This window comes from Aspergillus niger (genome assembly GCF_000002855.4).
Source record: "Aspergillus niger supercontig An07".
NCBI classification, from domain to species: Eukaryota; Fungi; Ascomycota; class Eurotiomycetes; order Eurotiales; family Aspergillaceae; genus Aspergillus; species Aspergillus niger.
In genome coordinates this window covers 960,074-977,648 of record NT_166523.1, presented here as the reverse complement: position 1 = coordinate 977,648, position 17,575 = coordinate 960,074, and the positions used below count along the sequence as shown (strand labels likewise).

General features: G+C 53.7%; 7 protein-coding genes across 7 annotated transcripts; 3 read left to right on the top strand and 4 right to left on the bottom strand.

Moving 5' to 3' along the window:
- Positions 1-23: 23 nt before the first annotated feature.
- Positions 24-3,254, top strand: An07g04590 (uncharacterized protein; the record flags this gene model as incomplete). The annotated part of the gene is made up of 1 exon (XM_059748419.1): positions 24-3,254. A coding segment is annotated over one exon (3,231 nt), but the record flags the coding sequence as incomplete, so codon positions are not given.
- Positions 3,255-4,269: 1,015 nt separating this feature from the next.
- An07g04580 (hypothetical protein) lies at positions 4,270-5,272 on the top strand (the record flags this gene model as incomplete). Its single annotated transcript, XM_059748418.1, has 4 exons — positions 4,270-4,407; positions 4,522-4,887; positions 4,981-5,039; positions 5,107-5,272. 4 exons carry the CDS (start codon positions 4,270-4,272, stop codon positions 5,270-5,272), a joined length of 729 nt encoding a protein of 242 aa, XP_059603819.1.
- Positions 5,273-6,939: 1,667 nt separating this feature from the next.
- Positions 6,940-7,591, top strand: An07g04570 (uncharacterized protein; the record flags this gene model as incomplete). Its single annotated transcript, XM_059748417.1, is given in 1 exon segment — positions 6,940-7,591. A coding segment is annotated over 1 exon segment (652 nt), but the record flags the coding sequence as incomplete, so codon positions are not given.
- Positions 7,592-9,089: 1,498 nt separating this feature from the next.
- Positions 9,090-10,332, bottom strand: An07g04560 (uncharacterized protein; the record flags this gene model as incomplete). Its single annotated transcript, XM_001391501.1, has 2 exons — positions 9,090-9,526; positions 9,606-10,332. 2 exons carry the CDS (start codon positions 10,330-10,332, stop codon positions 9,090-9,092), a joined length of 1,164 nt encoding a protein of 387 aa, XP_001391538.1.
- A 359-nt stretch (positions 10,333-10,691) lies between these two features.
- On the bottom strand, positions 10,692-12,012 carry An07g04550 (uncharacterized protein; the record flags this gene model as incomplete). Its single annotated transcript, XM_059748416.1, has 3 exons — positions 10,692-11,366; positions 11,427-11,645; positions 11,731-12,012. 3 exons carry the CDS (start codon positions 12,010-12,012, stop codon positions 10,692-10,694), a joined length of 1,176 nt encoding a protein of 391 aa, XP_059603817.1.
- An 861-nt stretch (positions 12,013-12,873) lies between these two features.
- Positions 12,874-14,690, bottom strand: An07g04540 (uncharacterized protein; the record flags this gene model as incomplete). The annotated part of the gene is made up of 4 exons (XM_001391499.3): positions 12,874-13,541; positions 13,595-13,845; positions 13,897-14,178; positions 14,338-14,690. The coding sequence occupies 4 exons, from the start codon at positions 14,688-14,690 to the stop codon at positions 12,874-12,876; spliced, it is 1,554 nt and encodes a 517-aa protein (XP_001391536.3).
- A 590-nt stretch (positions 14,691-15,280) lies between these two features.
- An07g04530 (uncharacterized protein) lies at positions 15,281-17,490 on the bottom strand (the record flags this gene model as incomplete). Its single annotated transcript, XM_059748415.1, has 8 exons — positions 15,281-15,289; positions 15,364-15,604; positions 15,720-15,835; positions 16,108-16,288; positions 16,454-16,558; positions 16,748-16,879; positions 16,968-17,146; positions 17,275-17,490. Coding segments are annotated over 8 exons (1,179 nt in total), but the record flags the coding sequence as incomplete, so codon positions are not given.
- Positions 17,491-17,575: the final 85 nt, after the last annotated feature.

Sequence of the window (17,575 nt, the reverse complement as noted above, 5' to 3'; positions counted from 1 at the left end):
GCACTGCAGTGGCTGCTGCGCAGGCGGCGGTGGTGCCTCGGGTGCAAGATGTCACTCATACCCAACCCCCAGTTTCTGCGGCCCCTCGCCTCGCTGCCCCTCGCGAGCAGACAGTCCCCGACCAGGCCCCTAGCCAGCCTGCTGCACCCTCAGAACACAAGCAGCTAGTCCGCCCACATCTAGTAAAACGTCCATCCACGGTCGCTGAAGATGCTCAAGGCGAAGAACGTGCCGAGTCAGGTGTCCCAAAGCAGCGGCCTATTCCACCTCGAGGGGGCAGTGTGACGCCGGATGCCCAACCGATGGTCGCATTTCCTCCCACTCCCGATAGAAGCAAGGATCAATTACTCAGCCCACCCATAAGTCCCAAGGTGCCCACACAACCCACTGAGGCTGGTCAGGACAGTCAGCCGTCAGACATTCGCCAGTCAGGTAGCCCGGGCAGATCGGCGCACTTTTCCCGTCACTTGCTGGTGGCAGCCTTGGCCGGCGAGCAGCTGCACCAACCTCCCCCTCGGTCACTGTCCCCTGCCAAATCAGCCATGAAGACTCCACGCAAGACTTCGCTTTCTCCGGAGGGCCAAACTGAGTCCGTCCTCCGGCCAGGACCGCCTTTGAGCGAGTTATCTGACGGGACCTCGGTAGCCTCCGACGAAGGGACTAAGCAAGGGATCCGAAGGAAGCCAATCAAGGTCAGTTTTGATGACGAGGCGGAGGTGGTCGGAGTTGCTGCAAGTCCTCCAACATCGCCGGAACAAACGTCTCCTGAGCCGCTCTCCGAGAAGCCCAAACCGAAGAGCCATTGGTTCGGTGGGAAGAAGAAGCCGACTCCGCTGAACACAGAGTTTGACGAAGTGTTGAAGCCGCGCCGAGCTCTCCCGTCGTTTGGCAGTATACGAGCCAGTCGGGACGGTGAGGCGCAAGAGAAATCCGTGCCTGAATTGAGCGACAACGATTCGACGACATCGTCTGACTCGCCTGCGGAAGCATTGAGGTGGTCATTCTCAAACGACCACGCAATTGGGGGCCTTCTGACTGAACAGCAATCGAAGGACTCAGAGCCCCGCGTGGCGCCACTTATGCTCGCGAACGCAGCCGAAAGCGAATCTGAGGCAGAGAAATCGCCGCAGGAGAGTCATTCTGCTGGTCAAGCGAATCAGCCAGAATTCCCGGCAGGAACGGTTGATGTTTCATCTCATGCTGGGCAGGAGCGTACCGCAGAGACAACTTTGGCAGTACCCAATATTATGGTGCAGCCGGCGTCTCCCGTGTTTGAGAAGGAGCGTCGGAGCCTCGAGTGGTATGAAGTTCCTGGTGGTTTTCCTCGCTCGTCGTTGGAGTTCGACCCCAACGCCCATGGTAAGATGAAGGCGAAGGAGAATTCTACGGATGCTACCAACAATGCCACCATAGGCCCTTCCGATGACGAAAGCGGTGACGAGTCGGGCGATAGTATCTATAGTGATGCTGAGGAGGGAACCGAAGGGAACGGCTTCGGGTCGATCAATGCCATCGTGGACGACGAAACAGCGGCGACTCCGGCTTCCACGAGCACGGCCAAAATACCTGCGGAGACTGGTACCAACACAGGGAGGTCTCACTCGCCATCTACCGACTGGCCAGATATCCCTCAGACCTGTCAAATTGCACACACGATGACTACCTTCCCGGATAAGGTTATGGAACCGATCCCAGAGTCCCCAGGATCTTCCCACGAGCCCCTTCCGTTTTCGTCACCTTATCCACCGTTTCCGACCCAGCCCAAGAACAGACGAAGCCCACCGCAAGCCGATATTTCACGTTCCTCTTCAGTCACTGTGCGTCCAGCCAGACAATCCATGCTGGTGGGAAGCAGCGACACAATGCCTGGTGATAAGGCACCGCGTGGTGTAAATGGGTCAGCTGTAAATGGGCAGTTGGCATCCCAGCCTGAGCCCTCTCATATACGCCAGCGGCCGACTCCAGACAGTTCCCGGAGACGACCAGTTTCATGGAGCCCAGCTCTTGCCGAAGGCGGCTCTCAGGACCTGAGCCGTACGCCGCACATCAACGGCAACAAGACTTCGCCGGCGTCACCAAGACCCCTATCCAGTGGTAGTGATTCGTCCAGCAGCTTCAAACGGGCTAGTCGGCCTGCGCGTGCAGAATCCAACTATACCATGCGACGGACCATGCGGAATACTCCAGGCCGCTTAGCCCCTAACAGAGCATCGTCCCCGCCAACGGATACCCGCCCGGTGTCTTCCGAATCTGGGTTTGGCACGATGCGCACAACCTTACGGGGGAATGGACCTAAACGTGAGAAGCCCTCGTTGTTCTCCAACAATAAGGCTCCGAAATCCAAACTTACAAAGGCGCCGGGCGGTGGTTTCGCCTCCCGGTTTCCTGACTCGGACTCGGACGATGAGGGGTACGAGGCCTGGAGGTCACGGCATCGGTACGAGGATTCCAGTGATGATGAACAGCGGAGCCCGAATGCCATGCGACCCGTCCGGGGCATTCCTCGTCGGCAGGGCACGCACGACGGTGATTCGACAGAACTGGAAGATAGTTCCGATGAGGAGCATCGTGCACCCCCGCTAGCCAATCCGCAGTCCCCAGCAAAGTCGAGCACATCTCGGGACCCTGCGCTAGCCGTTGTGGCTAAGAATCGCGGGATGACGGAAGACGAGCTGGACGAATTTCTTCGCCAACCTAATCGGGGCCGAAAGCCTGGCCTTTTTAAGCGCTTCAGCATGCGAAAGTCGAAGTCTCCCTTGGATAGAGGCTTAGTAAAATCTGCGGTGGACAGTCCCGCACGCAATGGAGGGCCTCCAGAGCGGCCTCGGCCGGATCATGAACAAACCCGAGGGGAGTCTCCGTTTCCTGGGTCTGAGTCGAACATTGTGACCACCATCACGGCGACTAATCCGCCCCCGCCCCCATCCAAGCTACTTCGTCGGCCTTCCCAGCGGTCTTCCCGCAGCGACAACTGGCCATTGCGCTCCGATCGAAAGGAAACTCGAACGGGCTCACCCCTTCCTGCTTCTAGCCCACCAGAGCGACTGGCCACGGTCGATGAAACTCCTCAAAACGGCAGTACGGTCGTTGCACCTACACAGGGATCTGTCAAAGAGAACGTAGACCCTTCGACTGGAACGACTGGAGACAAGAGTGAGGGACGGCCGACCAACGTGGCGGACGTACCGATCTCGTCCTCAGGACGCAAGAAACGGTTTCCCCGACTCCGGAAGGCGTTTGGCCTGCGCGGCTGAAGCGAACCGGACATTCCCTTCTCATATATATATACATACGATCTAATACCTGGTCTTGTTGACTTCATCTTGTCATTTTCTTCTCTTCCATGTCTGTGTTGGAAATATGTGTTGTAATAGCTTGTTGATTTGTTACGATCTGACTTAATTTATAATCATGGCGAATGCCGGCCATCGCGGATGAAGTCTGGGGATGGACAGCGACACGGCGCAATTGGAGGCAAGAAAAGTCGGGGCAGATGGGTTGATAAGGCCTTACGAGAATACGGATTACTCGGCGCTCAGAGATGGGGCATTGTTTGAACATTTGGGATTTCATTTTGGACTTGATTGATACCCTCGTTTAGGTTGCCATTTCGGCCGGAGGCAACAGGCCATGGCCAACAACTTACATAATCAATATTTATATGAGACCTCCACTACGTTTCTCTTTGTCTTGCACTCTTATCATTGTAGATTTGCATCTTCCTTCTGTCGGAGCTCCAAGGCGGTGATCGGGGGAAGGAGCAAGACCAGGCTGAAGAGCAGGTGGGGAGTCAGCATGTGAGAGCTCACCTCTGCAGATTATTGTCCGACGGCTGTAACCTTGTGAGCAGCACGAGTAATCGCTGCGGCAGATTATTCGGAAGCTCCCTCCACGGCGATGGGCTGGCACAATGGAGCTCCCGGTACGCCCAGGAAGCGACCGGATATGAGCAGTCACAGAGCAAACAGGCTAGGCAGCAATGGCCTCGAACCGACCGGGTATTAGTTTCCCGCTGGGAGCGCCTAGACCCATATGTTGCAGCCAGCCGAGGGAGCTCAGAGCAACGAGCTGGAGCTGGGATCAAGCAGGGTCAGGAAAATCGGCAGGCTGGAGGCCCGCCCGAGCCCAATTCCTTCACATACGATCAAGCCGAGAGAGAGGCTGGTCAACAAGCACGGGCGAATGGCTGGGAATTGAGACACTCAGAGCTTGGCCGGAGTGGAGACGAGAAGTGAGACTGGCTGGGGAGCAACGAAGCTCGATTCGCCAATGGCGGGACAACACGATGAGCACGGCGCACCAGCTGCAGCAAGCCGTGCTGGGCGAGGAGCAAGCTGGATGGTCGATGGGGAAGCTCCAGACGAGTCAGCTCCACGCATCGGGATCAGTCCAGCAGGAGGAGAGGAGGTGGCGAAAAACAAGAAGAGAGTGAGATCAATTGATTCTCTTTTTCTTCTCTTGGTTTCTTAGGGAACCGGCACCAGAGAGATGGGGTTTGGTTTCTGAATAATGAATGAAGAGCAGCAATATCGGCAAGGAAAAGCATTGGGCGACGATCGGTTGGAGCTCAAGCGGGATCCAGATTGTCCGATCGAGGTTGTTGCCATGGGGACTCGGCTGGGGGCGGCTGGCCAGCCTCGTGGGTTGATGATGAGATTGTGTGAAGGCGAAATGAACCAGCTGCATGTGAAGGAGAAGTGGTACCGAGTGGAGACAATGTGGTTTACGGGCAATGCGTTGGATTGGAGTCATTCGAAATGGAGCTATCGATCAAACTACTGTGATCGGTCTCAACGATGGCGTCAATGCGAGTTTGGAAAGGACCCTACAAATAGCCAGCAATTGGAACACGCGGGCGGGAACCGTGGATGGGATGAAGCGCCGACCGTGGATGGAGAGGAGATTAGGAACCTCGGGATAAACCTCCCCCCATCATAGATTGTACATCCCGCAGGAGGCTGGAAGGGGGGGGGTGGGCAGGATGATTGTTCCAGTAGATACCATCTAACTGTATCTACTGTAGATAGGCAGAGTCAGTCGTAAGAAAGTAAAGTTTTGGAGAGCTGAAGCAACAGTGGACTGTAAACATCCCCCCGATCCGGCAAGGCGCGGTAAACAAACGCGTATCTCCAGCTACTTCAACACCGTCTTTTCCTCTCGTCATCCTCACTTGTTCTCTTCTCTCTCCTCTTTTCTTTCTATCCTCATCCCCTCCTCTCTCCACCTTCTACTTCTTCCATTCCATTCTTCCACCCCTCCCTTTCTTTCTTAAGCTTAAGCTTATCTTACATTCCTCTACCCCAGGAATTCTCCGCTTGATTTGAGATAGATCTCACGGATCGTTCTCAATTCCCACCCCACGTACACCTTCCCCCGAGAAAGACTTCTTCTTCCCCGTAACAAGTCTTTTCTTGTCTCGTCTTTCGAGTTGTTGCCCAACAGTTCGAAAGGCATTCGAGAAGAGACGCCCGAAGGACAGCCAATCTGGACTTCGACGCCCGCGTCCCCATCCCCTTCAGTGTCTTCCCGTCGTCGTACCGGAGTGACGCTGTTCCTGAAGCTACTCTCGCGGCGCCTGCCAGAGTAGAGGAAGAAGTCAATCTCGATCGCACTTCGCACGTCGAACGGGAAGATACTCGAACCTCTGCTCCTCTCCCGGACCCCCGTGTCTACGGAAAGGAAGAAGTCGACCTTCACGCTTCTTCTTTTGTCGAGCAGGATCGTTACGGTCCTAGACCCGGTGCTCCTTCAGCTTTCCGCGAGGAGGACGTGACTACTACTGTCAATACTGTTCGATTTGACGAGCGTGTTGAGACTATCCCCCCCGTTGGTGCCAGTGCTTCTTCTGCTGCTCCTCGGTATCCGCAAGTTGATCTAGCGCGTGAACGGTAAGCCACTACTTTTTCACTGGTCTCCATTTTTTTCTTTATTTACATGTGTATTATTTTTGTTTAATTGTTTTTGTTTTTGTTTTTCTTTTTTTTTTTTCCGGTGGCTGCCTGGCTGGGGATCGGATTGGCACGGGGCACCATCGACTCCAGCCCAAGTGGAGAGCGACAAGAAGCGGTGTCTGGCCGTGGCTTCACTACTAGTCGCGTCCCTCCACTTCCTTCTTACGTGGCACCAAAACAAACAAGCCTCTCTTCCCCAACCCTCTTCTCATTTCCTCTTCTACTTCCTCTTGCTTTCCTGTTTTCCTCTTTTCCTTTCCCCTTTTTCCTATTTCTTTCCCCCCATCCATTGCATTCCCACCCACTTGTGGTCCCAGCTTAAGCTTCCCCTTCCCACACACCCTCCCATAAGAGGTATTAAGTCCTGTTCCACCCAATCATCTCACGTTCCCCCTCATCATACCCCAACCCTACTATACATCACATCCCCTTGCCTGCCTGCCTGCCTGCCTGCCTGCCTGCCTGCTTGCTTGCTTGCTTGCTTGCGTGCGTGCTGTTTGTCTACCTATTACCCCATTGGACCTCCACCTTCCCGTCCTACATGACTATTGCATTAGTCACTCTTCTCTGACGCAACCATAGTTATCGTGAACCGTCGGTCCGTTTCCAAGACCGTCAACCCACCTACGATCAGGCTCTCCAGAACCAGCTCGATATCACTGAGCGCGAGTATCGTCGTCGGGTCAACAACCCTACCTACGACGTTCCTGCCTCTTCGTACGACCGCCGCTCTCAGGCTTCGGTAGATTCCTTCTCTGGTCCTCGCCAGCAGTCTAGGGACGTTTCGTACGACCGCCAATTCAAGCAGTCCGAGTTTGACGTCTCGTACGACCGTGCTTACCAGCCTAAGCCTGTCGACTCGTACCCCCGCGACCCTTACAGCCGCCGTCAACAGAACGTTGAGCCGGTTCCCGAGTCTCCCAGCAGCTCGAACTCTGTAAAAGTTCTCAAGACCAAGACTGTCATTGATTCCCCTCCTTCTCGCAAGATGGGTTACTACGACGACGACGGTAACTATCACTCCTTCCGTCGTGGTGTGGAGCGCGCTGCCGACCGCATCATGCACCCTCACGGTCACCACGACCGCCAGGACGTAGTCGTCGCTGACGAAGGCGGTCCAGTTCGTTTCCGTGGAAGGCGTCCGCGAGGATGTCCGTATCGTTGAGCCCCGTGCCGGTGGCAGCTCCTCGACCGCCGAGACCGTGCCGATCCCCTGCCACTTCATCCGCATTGGCGACATCCTGATCCTTCAGGGCCGTCCCTGCCAGGTGATCCGCATCTCCGTCTCCCCCCAGACCGGCCAGCACCGTTACCTGGGTGTCGACCTGTTCACCCGTGAACTCCAGGAGGAGTCCAGCTTCGTCTCCAACCCTTCTCCTTCCGTCGTGGTCCAGACCATGCTCGGCCCTGTCTACAAGACCTACCGCATCCTGGACCTCCGTGATGACGGCCGCCTGGTCGCCATGACCGAGACCGGTGATGTCAAGCAGGGTCTGCCCGTGGTGCCCCAGGGTCACCTGTTCCGTCGCATCCGTGAGGCCTTCGAGGATGGCCGTGGCAGCGTCCGCGCCCTGGTCATCAACGATGGTGGTCGCGAGTTGGTCGTCGACTACAAGGTGGTCCACGCTTCCCGCCTGTAAGCCCACACATCCACCTTCCCCATTCGGTTTAGCTCCCGGGCATTACCCGCTGGCTTGTCCCGCCGGGTATGATCCACGGGATACCTTCCCGAATAAGGTTGCCGGGCAACTGGGTGAGAAACTTTTCTCGACGATCCTTATGACATGACCTGACCTCGAGCTTTTTGTATCTGATGGATTATGCAATGATGGAATGGCCTCTTGAAAATGATGTATTGGCATGGCCTTGTTGTACTTAGGATAATGGATGTAGCTTATGCTGTTTTTTGTACATCTGATCGCATTCCAAGTAAGCTTATTGTAGTTTGACACATTCCGCTGTACCTTCTATCAACATTATACATCTCCGTGGACAGTTGGGGTGACATTCCAGTTCTACCTCGACTATGTGGACCTGTAAGATTGACGCAGAAAACAAGTTTTGCCAATCCATGAAGCATACGAATACTCTTGATATATATATATTAGTGGTACTGATAGATCTATCTAAGATTCTTCGGACACGGAAGTATGACTACTTATCCAATCTACTATATCACGCCTAGTATAAGTAGCCTGCTACCACCAGAATCACCCTTTAAGCCGTCATAATCTCCACATGACATTCGCCGTTTCGTGCCGTCGTAATTGTGTTTGCACTGCTACTTGGTCCCAGGTGCCGGCTGAGACAGCAGATAAATGTGTATGATGAACAAGAGGATGAGAGTGGGGGGAGAAGAATGGGATGGGCGCACGTTTTGTAATGAATCCTAGAGTCTCGCCGCAGACTGTTTTGGGTCAGGTGGGTGGTTATTAGTAGCTTGGTTGCAATGATGGCTGGTTATGTATGTATGTTGGTTGCTTACCGATGCTTGTTCCGCTGATGTTGCAGAGCTGTTGTCTGCTGATGTCTTGGAGGTGTGAGGGAGATTTTGGTAAACATCTTATGGAATGTGGGATAAAAAGAATGGGTGGACGGGGACTTCGGTTGGGTGAGGTGAATACTAAGTAGAGAAGAGCTGGAGGTGTCCTTGTATAGTATATATATATGGCCTTACTTCCTCGTACTTTCAGGAAACCCTCCGACGAGAATTCGGAAGATAGAATAGAACGCTAGTATTCTACTTTAATTCCTAAGACCCAGCCAATAAGTGTATATCAATGATGAGTTCATCTCTGGGGTTGCATAGCCTTGCAGCAACATAAGCTTCGTTCAAGCGGGTACTGTGCTATTTAGTTAGGTATATGCCCTCTGATTCCCGCGATGCTGGGACGTCTTGGGCCCCCTGAATGCCTCTCCACGGGGCAGGGTCATTCTTCTGTTTCAATGTCTTAATTTGATGGTAATAAGGCTGCTAATAGTACCAGACAGGCGTGCAATTTCTTTTCGTTTATTGTGAACAGTAATGACAGGAAGCAAAAGAGATATTCAACCCCCTCTCCAAAACAAACCCTCCACCAAAGAAAGCATCTGACCTAGGAAACATCCCACTCGAAAGCATCTCATCTCGGAAACATCTTATCCCTTGAACGGCCGAATCGCCTTCCCCCCCTCAACATAATCAAACTCTCCCATCGCCCTCGAAAACGCCACGTCCTGCGGCCCCGGACACCCCCCACCATCGCGATATCCCCCGGGACAGAGGAAACTATGCGGAAAGCCCAAGTCAAACGGATACGCGGCGTCAATTTCCCTCACATCCTGCTCCGTAAGATCCAGACTCAACGCCTGGACATTCTCCTCGAGCTGCTCGACCGTCCGTCCACCGATGATGGGAAAGAGGTAAGGTGTTTTCTGCATCACATACGCAATAGCCACACTCGTCACCGAAGCACCCTCACCATGACGCTTCGCAACCGTATCCAGCACCAACGAAACATGTTCCTCATGGCCGGTAAGCAGGTGCGAGACATTCCGCACTCTCTCGGCTGCAGTATTCGGAGAGCGGAGATATCCTATCCATGTTATATATTGTTAGTTCATTAACCACGTTACCCATAAACATGGGGAATAGGATAGGATAGGAAGACAAACCATTCCCCAACACCCCCCAAACACACAACCCCATCCCCTCCTCCCTACACATCGGAATAATCTCCCTCTCCAGATCCCGACACGTAGCTCCATACCGTCCCTGATAGACACTAAACCCTCTTAGCCCGTGTACTCGGGCATATGTGTTCGCCTTGCTAACCACCCATGCCGGCGCATCGCTGATTCCTAGGTAGAGCACCTTGCCCTGCGCGACGAGATGGTTCAGCGATTGCATGAGTTCTTCGATGTTGGTCGAGTAGTCCCATGCGTGCACGTAGTATATATCTATGTAGTCTGTTCTCAACCTCCGGAGGGATTCCTCGATGGATACGCGCATGGACTTCGTGCCGTTGCCGCCGAAGTTACTTTCTTGGATTGAACTTCCCTGGGGTATAGGGGACAAGGTGTACTTCGTCGCAATGACCATCTCGGACCGCCGAGTCGGCGATCGCGTGGCCATCCACTCGCCGATCCATTCCTCGGATTGGCCGGCTTGGTAGGCGTTCGCCGTGTCGATGAAGTTGCCTCCCAGGGAGTAGAATTTGTCCAGGAGGGAGAAGGCGGAGGATTTGGGGACCGCGCCGAGGCGGTCGCTCCAGGTGGTGCCGAGGGACATGCCCCCGAGCTGGAGGGGGGAGATGCGGACGGAGGAGAGGGGGGAGAGGTGGCGGTGGCGGGAGAGGGGGGATTTCTTTGTTGTTGTATCTGTAGTAGCGGGTGAAGCCATTGTTGGTGTTGGTGTATACTTTGGATTAAGACCTGGTCTGATAATTTGTTGAGGAAGTGAGTGTTGGGCAATAGATGAAGGGAATTCTTTCAGACCTTTTATATTGTTTAGAATTGACTCTACGTTATATTGTATCTCTCAGAAGATGTATAGTAGTGTGGTTCTCGGTGATAATTGTCTCCGCGGATCTAGAACCCGTTCTCCGGACTTAGGGTTTTGGAGGCCGCAGTTAACTATCCCTATCTCCATGGATGAATACCTTCACAAAAACCATTATCATGACATGACCCATTTCATAGAACTACTCCCGGACTTATTTCCTCCAGATACCGAGCATCTCTATCTAGAGAACTACCCACCTACAAAACCACCTTCCCAGCACCCCCGGGCAATCCCACCCGAAACAACGCAAACGGCCTCTCCTTCTCTTGCCTCCAAAGCTGATTCTCCGTGAAATACAAATACCCCCTCCCCTCAGTCCCATTCCCCCCCAAACTCACCACACTCATCGTATCCGTCCACCCCATCCTCGGATCCCTCACAAACGTCTCCACGCTCGCATTCCCGGGATACACCACATTAATCGCATTGGACTCGAAGCTCCCCACATAAATCCGTCCCTCCGAGTCCGTCTCATAACCATCACTGACCCCCTTCTGAACGATCTTGCTCACGCTCTTTACAGCCTTAGTCCGGCCTGCAGCCGAGTCATCGCGCAAGACAGCAGTAGGAATAGAGTAGATATCCCGCCCACTTACAACCCCAAAGTAGAGCGTTTCGCCATCAGCCGAGAGTGCGATTCCATCTGTCCCGGTGGACACGTCGACCACGTCGCCCCAGATGAAGGCACGGAAGTCGGATTCTGCTTTCGTTATAGCTAGCCCGTCCAGCTGCCGCCAGGCTTTGCCGGTACCGAGATCGACTACGATGAGGCCGTTGCGGCCTTCCGGGCTGGAGTCGGTCAGGTAGGCGATGCCTTGGCCGGAGGTGTTGGGAAGATCGGGGCGGAGATCGAAGCGGACGTCGTTGGGATACTGGGTTTCATTCTCTTGTTAGATGAGTAGTGATGTTTTGGAGGACAGAAGAATGCGTACAGAGTCTGCGTAGACGGCATCTCTGGGGAAGAGAATCGTTTTGAATACTTTATTCGTGGTGAGATCGACTCCCACTAATTTTGGACCTCCGTACGAGGATAGCAAGAGGGTATTGTTGGCTGTGTTGGCGCGGCCGGTGTCGAGGATCCAGAGGCGGTCTTTGGAGTCGATGACGACGCTTTGGACGCTGATGAGGTGGTTGGCGTAGTTGACGGTTGTCTAAGATGTATCCATGTTAGTAGATTGGCCATGTAAGTGTTGCTGGTCGGAAGGGACTGACTGCTGGAGAAGTAGAGTAATTGACAGCTCCACCAGGAGGATAGTTGAACTCTGCAGAAGGATATGGAACTTCCGTGGTCGAGTCCGTTAGTTCAGCTACCTGGTAGCGGGTGTTGTTGGCGTCCAGGCCCAGAGGGTAGCAGGAGAACATGCGGCCCGTGGAGGATACAGCTACGCCTGTGGGAAACTGGTCATAGTATTGGTGGACCAGCTCCAGCGAGGGCCCATATACTCCGGTGTCGTGGGCCAGACCATTGGCATGGCCGGCCAGAAGCAATGGTAGTAGCTGGATTATAGAAGGACGCATTTTGGACTTGAAAAAGATAGTAGATCAACTGCCTAAGAATGGACAAGAGGGACTAAATATACTGCTCTTGAAGCTAAACATCGGGTGGGTGATGACGAAGGTTACCCAGACAGGTTTAAGCTCCGCACGGGAGGTTGCAGACGCCATGGAAGAGCTAATTTAGATTAAGATTCTTCAGGAACAGCTGTTGTGGTATTGCAGGTCTTCTTGTGGGGCTGCTCAAGTGCATTTTGTTATATTTATTACAATATGCATGCTCTTGCACGTCATATGATCAGATGTATTGCAGGTTCACCTTCCCTGCCCATCGTCAGTCGATTGGGATCAGGTAGGCAGGGTCTGTAGAACAGAATCAACGGCCCTGATCCTACCAGCCATCTGTGGAGCAAGCGAAAGAATCTAAGGTATTAGGCAGGTGGCCAGATGATAAAGATGTAGTATGTTGCTAACAGAGGGAAAGCATATATCCAGATGAAAGCATCAGAAAGAATGGTATTATACTATCCACAGCAATCAAACATTAACCCTCGTACTGTGAGAAAATGAAGCCATATGCCAGAACCATAACAAAGTAATCTAGTTGAGCGAAGCCAGGCCGTGATCAGCTGGCATATGGCATACGCCAGAACTCCAATATACCGACATCAAACATATCCAATTCACGCCTCAACAACCAAGCAAATCGTACTAGATGAGCAGGGTACTTATTCCGTAAGATTCGTAACGCCGACTGTCCTCAAGATGCTCCAGAGCCATAATATACATGTCCACACTTTCAGAAGAGACGAACCGGGTATCGTGCGTAGCAAAAACTCCTAGCCAGCAGTTGCCAAAGAAGAAACGGATCTGCCGGTAGCTCCGTCACCGTTCCCCAAATTTGCCATACTCCTGCTGCCACTTCAAGAGATGACGAGTCAACACATCCATCATCTCCACGCTGCTGAGGTCCTTGAAATCCTTCTCTGCGGCGGGTTGCGCCACTGAACCGCCCTCCAGGCCAGCGCTCTCTATAGCACTGGAGAGGAGTTGACTCTCGCTCAGAAGTCGGCTGACCCCGTTCGGCCGGTCATCGTTACCCGGCGGGGTGGTGCTCTCCCCTGCTACAGCCATCTCCACCTGCATGCGTGAAATGAACTCCAAGATCGCCGTCACCCGTCGCTTCATCTCGTTCATGGTGGTTCGTTGGTTCACGTAGCGGGGCCGGCTGGGCTTGCCCGATTCACTGCTGTTGATGTGTGTCCCGTTGACACCCACACGCGGCGAATCCCCTCCAAGGTCATGCGATTGTCCACGCCGCGGCGACCGTGTTGTTGAGTCGGTGCCGTTGGTGTCACGATCGCGAGTATATTGATTCCGTCCGATGCGACCGCCACGCCGTGCAGGCGGACGGCCGGATTTGCGAGTGGACGGACGCGAAGGTGCAGCTTCGGGGGCAGGGGCAGGCGTCTCCTCCGGACTGGGTTGCTTCGGCTCGGGTTCGCTCGCATTAGGCTTGATTGGGGATCCTGTCTCAAGGTCGGACTCAGCGTCTTCAAAAGTTAGCCTCATGATCGGGATATTGACAGGAAGCGGTATCACTCACCATCACCCTTCTGTCGCTCCGATCGGCTTTTCCGACGAGTTGCAACCTCTGGCTGCTCCGTCTCAGGTTCTTCGGGTTCTTTGGTTTCCTTATCACGCTGGCTGCGTGAAGCAGCTCTCTGCCGTCGGACGCCATTGGTGGCAGGTTTCTTCGACTCATCCTCCGAGACCGGCTGAGATGCAGGGTTACTTTTCGAAACGGCGCCCGGAGAGGGAGAGCTCGTGCGCTGTCGCTTAGTCGTTTGTTTTTGCCTACCGTCCTGTTAGCTTGATCACCAGCACAATGAACAACGGTCAACGTACGCTTCACTGTCACTGCGACTTCTCTTGGGCCTCCGGGCCGCAATATCATCACCAGCTGGTTTGTTATCTTCCTTGCTCTCTTCGATGGCCCGTCGCAGCTGCTCTTCTTCGTCATAAGCCGCATCACGGCTATTCATCGTTGATCGCCTCTTAGGATTGGTAGGATCATTGTGTCGTGGTTTTGGTTCCTTGGCGCGTCTCGATGTTTCCCGCGACGACTCTCGTGACGATGGAGCAGTGGAAGGGGGAGGAGCGACAGGAAGATATTGGGACGAATATGATCTGCGAGATCGTAAGCGAAAATGCCACATGCCGAGAAATAGCGAATAATCGGATGAGAAAACAGCACAAGCGGCTCGCTCGAAAATTTGAGTCTGGCAACAAGAACCGAGACGCAGTACAAAAACCGACGAGAACGAAAAAAGGAAGACATCGGCTTACCCATTTGTTTCGCTGATGATTTTATGGAGGTCCTTGCGACACTCTTCGCAAAAGTACTCATCGGGGCTCATAGCCTCGTCCATGATCCCCACACAGCCACCATGCTGCCAGACTTTGCACGAATCACATTGGATGAACATGCTCCCGATCTCGTCTGGCAACAGGTCTGATGCGTCCGCGGCGAGATTGAATGTCTCATCTTTTATGCCGGCTCGCAAACCATTGCGCCGACTTAAATCACGTCGAGAAGGAGGCAGACCCGGGTACTCCTGTTGTCCACAGAGACACCGGGTAATTTCTTCCTCCTCGTCATCTTCTTCTCCGTCATCGTCATCACCATCCTCAAGTCTCATATGGTGATCATTATCCTCCTCCCCCCGAGCACGCTGTCGCTGGCGTGTTTCTCGAAAGTCACTTTTCGAGCCTGTGTCGGCATCGTCGATCGACTGGGACCGATTGGTGGAGGACCGCTGAGGGGAGGAGATTTTGTGATTCGACCGGGTGCTTCTTTCGCGAGCCATGGAATTGGAGGAGCTAGAGGAGTTTGTATGCTGAAGAATAGCTGGAGAGGGTTGGTTGCGAGCACGAGAGGAGCGACGAGGCGTCATAATGGAGGGAGGTTATTAGCGGGGGAGATGGGCAGAGCGACCGAACTCTGACAATAAAACGGTCGTAGGGTATGAAGGGACAGGAGGAAGAATAGAATATGGATCGAAAAGAGAGAGGACAACGTCGAGGAGTAGGCACCTGCCCGTGAGCGAGCTGTCGCACACGGGTGGAGAGCTGGGGGAGTCGACAACGCCTCAGACAAGTGGTTAAGGATGACAAGAGATGCAGCAGAGGGGAAAAAGCCGGCAAGTCAAGGACAGAGGAATGCCAATTGTGACCAAAGGAGAAAAGACATCCGAGAACTGCGCCTGCGAGCTTGAACGAAGACCGAGGACTACATAGTCTGTGAAATTGCAGGAAAAGGGTTGGTGGGGAGGAGAAAAAGGACGAGGAGGAGCGAGAAAGAGGGAAACGGACCCAGAATGAGAGCGTGAGTGACGGCCGGCCGCCGGAACGGGTTTTGAGCTGCGCGCCTTTGCGGTCAACGCGCATTGGCCTTTCCCCGCTCCATTTCTCTCTCTTTCTCCCCTCTATCTCTGCGCGCGCGTTGTCTGCCTCGAGCTTCACTACTCTCGCAGGACTACTTATTGATCGATACTGATGGGTTGGCCCGTTTCTCACTAATATGTACTCTAGGAAAGTCTCCTTGTCCCATCTCCTCCGCCAATAATGTCGATCGGTAATAAAGCCGAGCGGAATGTGATGATGACATTCATGCCAGTATCCTCCAACAAACCCCGCTCACCTCTCAGCGTTGCTTTGTGGCCAGTTACCCGGGATCATCCTCCTCCGTCTCGATATATCTCCCCTCTTTCGTTCTATCTGGATCGTTCGTCCATTTCCCGCTGATGATGGCCCAAGCGAGTGCTACCGATCGCCACGGCCATTCCTGGGACAAGATCGGAAATTTGAGACATTGCTGACTAACCCACACCTTTGCAGACTCGTGTCTGCCATGGCGCCGCTACATCATCCTCCACATTCGCGTTGGTTCAAAAGTATTCTGGTTGATCCAGCTCAGCGACTGCAATTTCTTTGTTCTACCCCACTATTGCCGCGATCGAACAGCGCCTACCAGACTACGCCGGGTGTTCGAGTGTTGGGCTCAAGATACATCTCACAATGAGCTGTTAGACATCGATTCGTATATGAAATCTCCACCACATGGCAAGATAATCCTGGGTATATATCTAAAGGGCTGGTTGGATTATGACGAGCGACACGGGCGAAAGCACATCTAGCCAGGGACAAGCGGATGGTGAGAGAGGCATGGGATAGACCGTGGACATGAGCGACGCAAGGCCTATCGGAGTCTCCGTATGCTTCAGCTTTTGCAGTGTACCTGGGCATGTCGACTAGAATCTACGTAGCGTGCTTGGGGATCTCAAGTCCTTGCAGGGAAGGATAGAAAGATTGCGACACTGCAGGACAGGTTAAACAATTTTTGGGAGGCTAACTATCCCGCATCGTAAGAGATGAGCTGAACATGCCCCGTATTGTTCCCGACCGAAACTGGCCCTCGCACCGAGTCGTGTGTGAACCACTATCGGAGAAGGAGAGACAGTAACTGGACTCCGGAGTAGATAGTTGAGGCTTTGGGGCGCACCCTGGCCTAAACGGGACTAGCGGCACCACATGGCAGCCTTAGGCAGCAGCAGGTATCCGCTCGGCCCAGAAAGGAAAGCGGATTAGTTATGGGGAGTGACTTATTCATCTAATTATTATCCACGAGCCATTCGATTCCCACCCCTCCGCCATCTTCGTCCCCTGTTGCCTTCCCCTCTTCTGATTGCTAGTTTACTTGTTTAATTCCCCGGGATCTGCTATCACTGCCTGTTTATCTTTACACCCGTTCTTGCCCTTCCCCCCTGTCCCTCTTTTGCGTGGTCCGGGGTTGAACTGGTGTCGATTCTCGGTCCTTCCTTGCCGACACCTCGGGTTGAGTCGTCAAAAAGTCTGCATGGGCGATATCGGTGCATGGTCTCCTACGTAAGTCCCTTGCTCTGTCCTGGGGATCCTACAAGTCCAACTTTGGATGTTGAGACTGGCGGGGACCTTGGATGCCCTCGTGGGCGGTCTCCTCCAAACTCTGTGTGGTTCCGGGTGCCAGCGTTGGGAAACATGACAACTGACTTGTGGGTGCCAATCCAGTGCGGTCAAGGGTCATCTCCGTATTGCTCCCTCCACCCCCTCCCTCTTCCTTCCGTATTCACGCCGACCAGACGGAACTGGCTATAGAGTATCGTGTGGGGGAAAGGTTGGCCATCGAGGACTTATAACAAAATTAATTGGAGGGAAGGGTTGTCTTTAAATCAAAGCAAAAGGGACCATCCAGGGAACGTTGCCGGGTTGGGCTACAAGGAGGCAAACTGCCATTCGGCTGTGGTTGTGGAGGTCGAGAGAGAGAGCCGAGAAACTGCCATCATGACTGCTACTCTGAGTATGTCTTTTACCAAGGATGTCTGTTCCTCCGGGGAAGTAGCGTCTGGCCTTGTCGGTGCGTACAATTGACGGGTTGTCCCTCGATGGTGGATCCGCAAATTCCTGGGCGGATCTAGAGTTCAGGGTTCTGCTGGCTGCTCAGTTGCTGATACTGCTCACCTGCAGATGGGATGTTTAATTCGGCCCC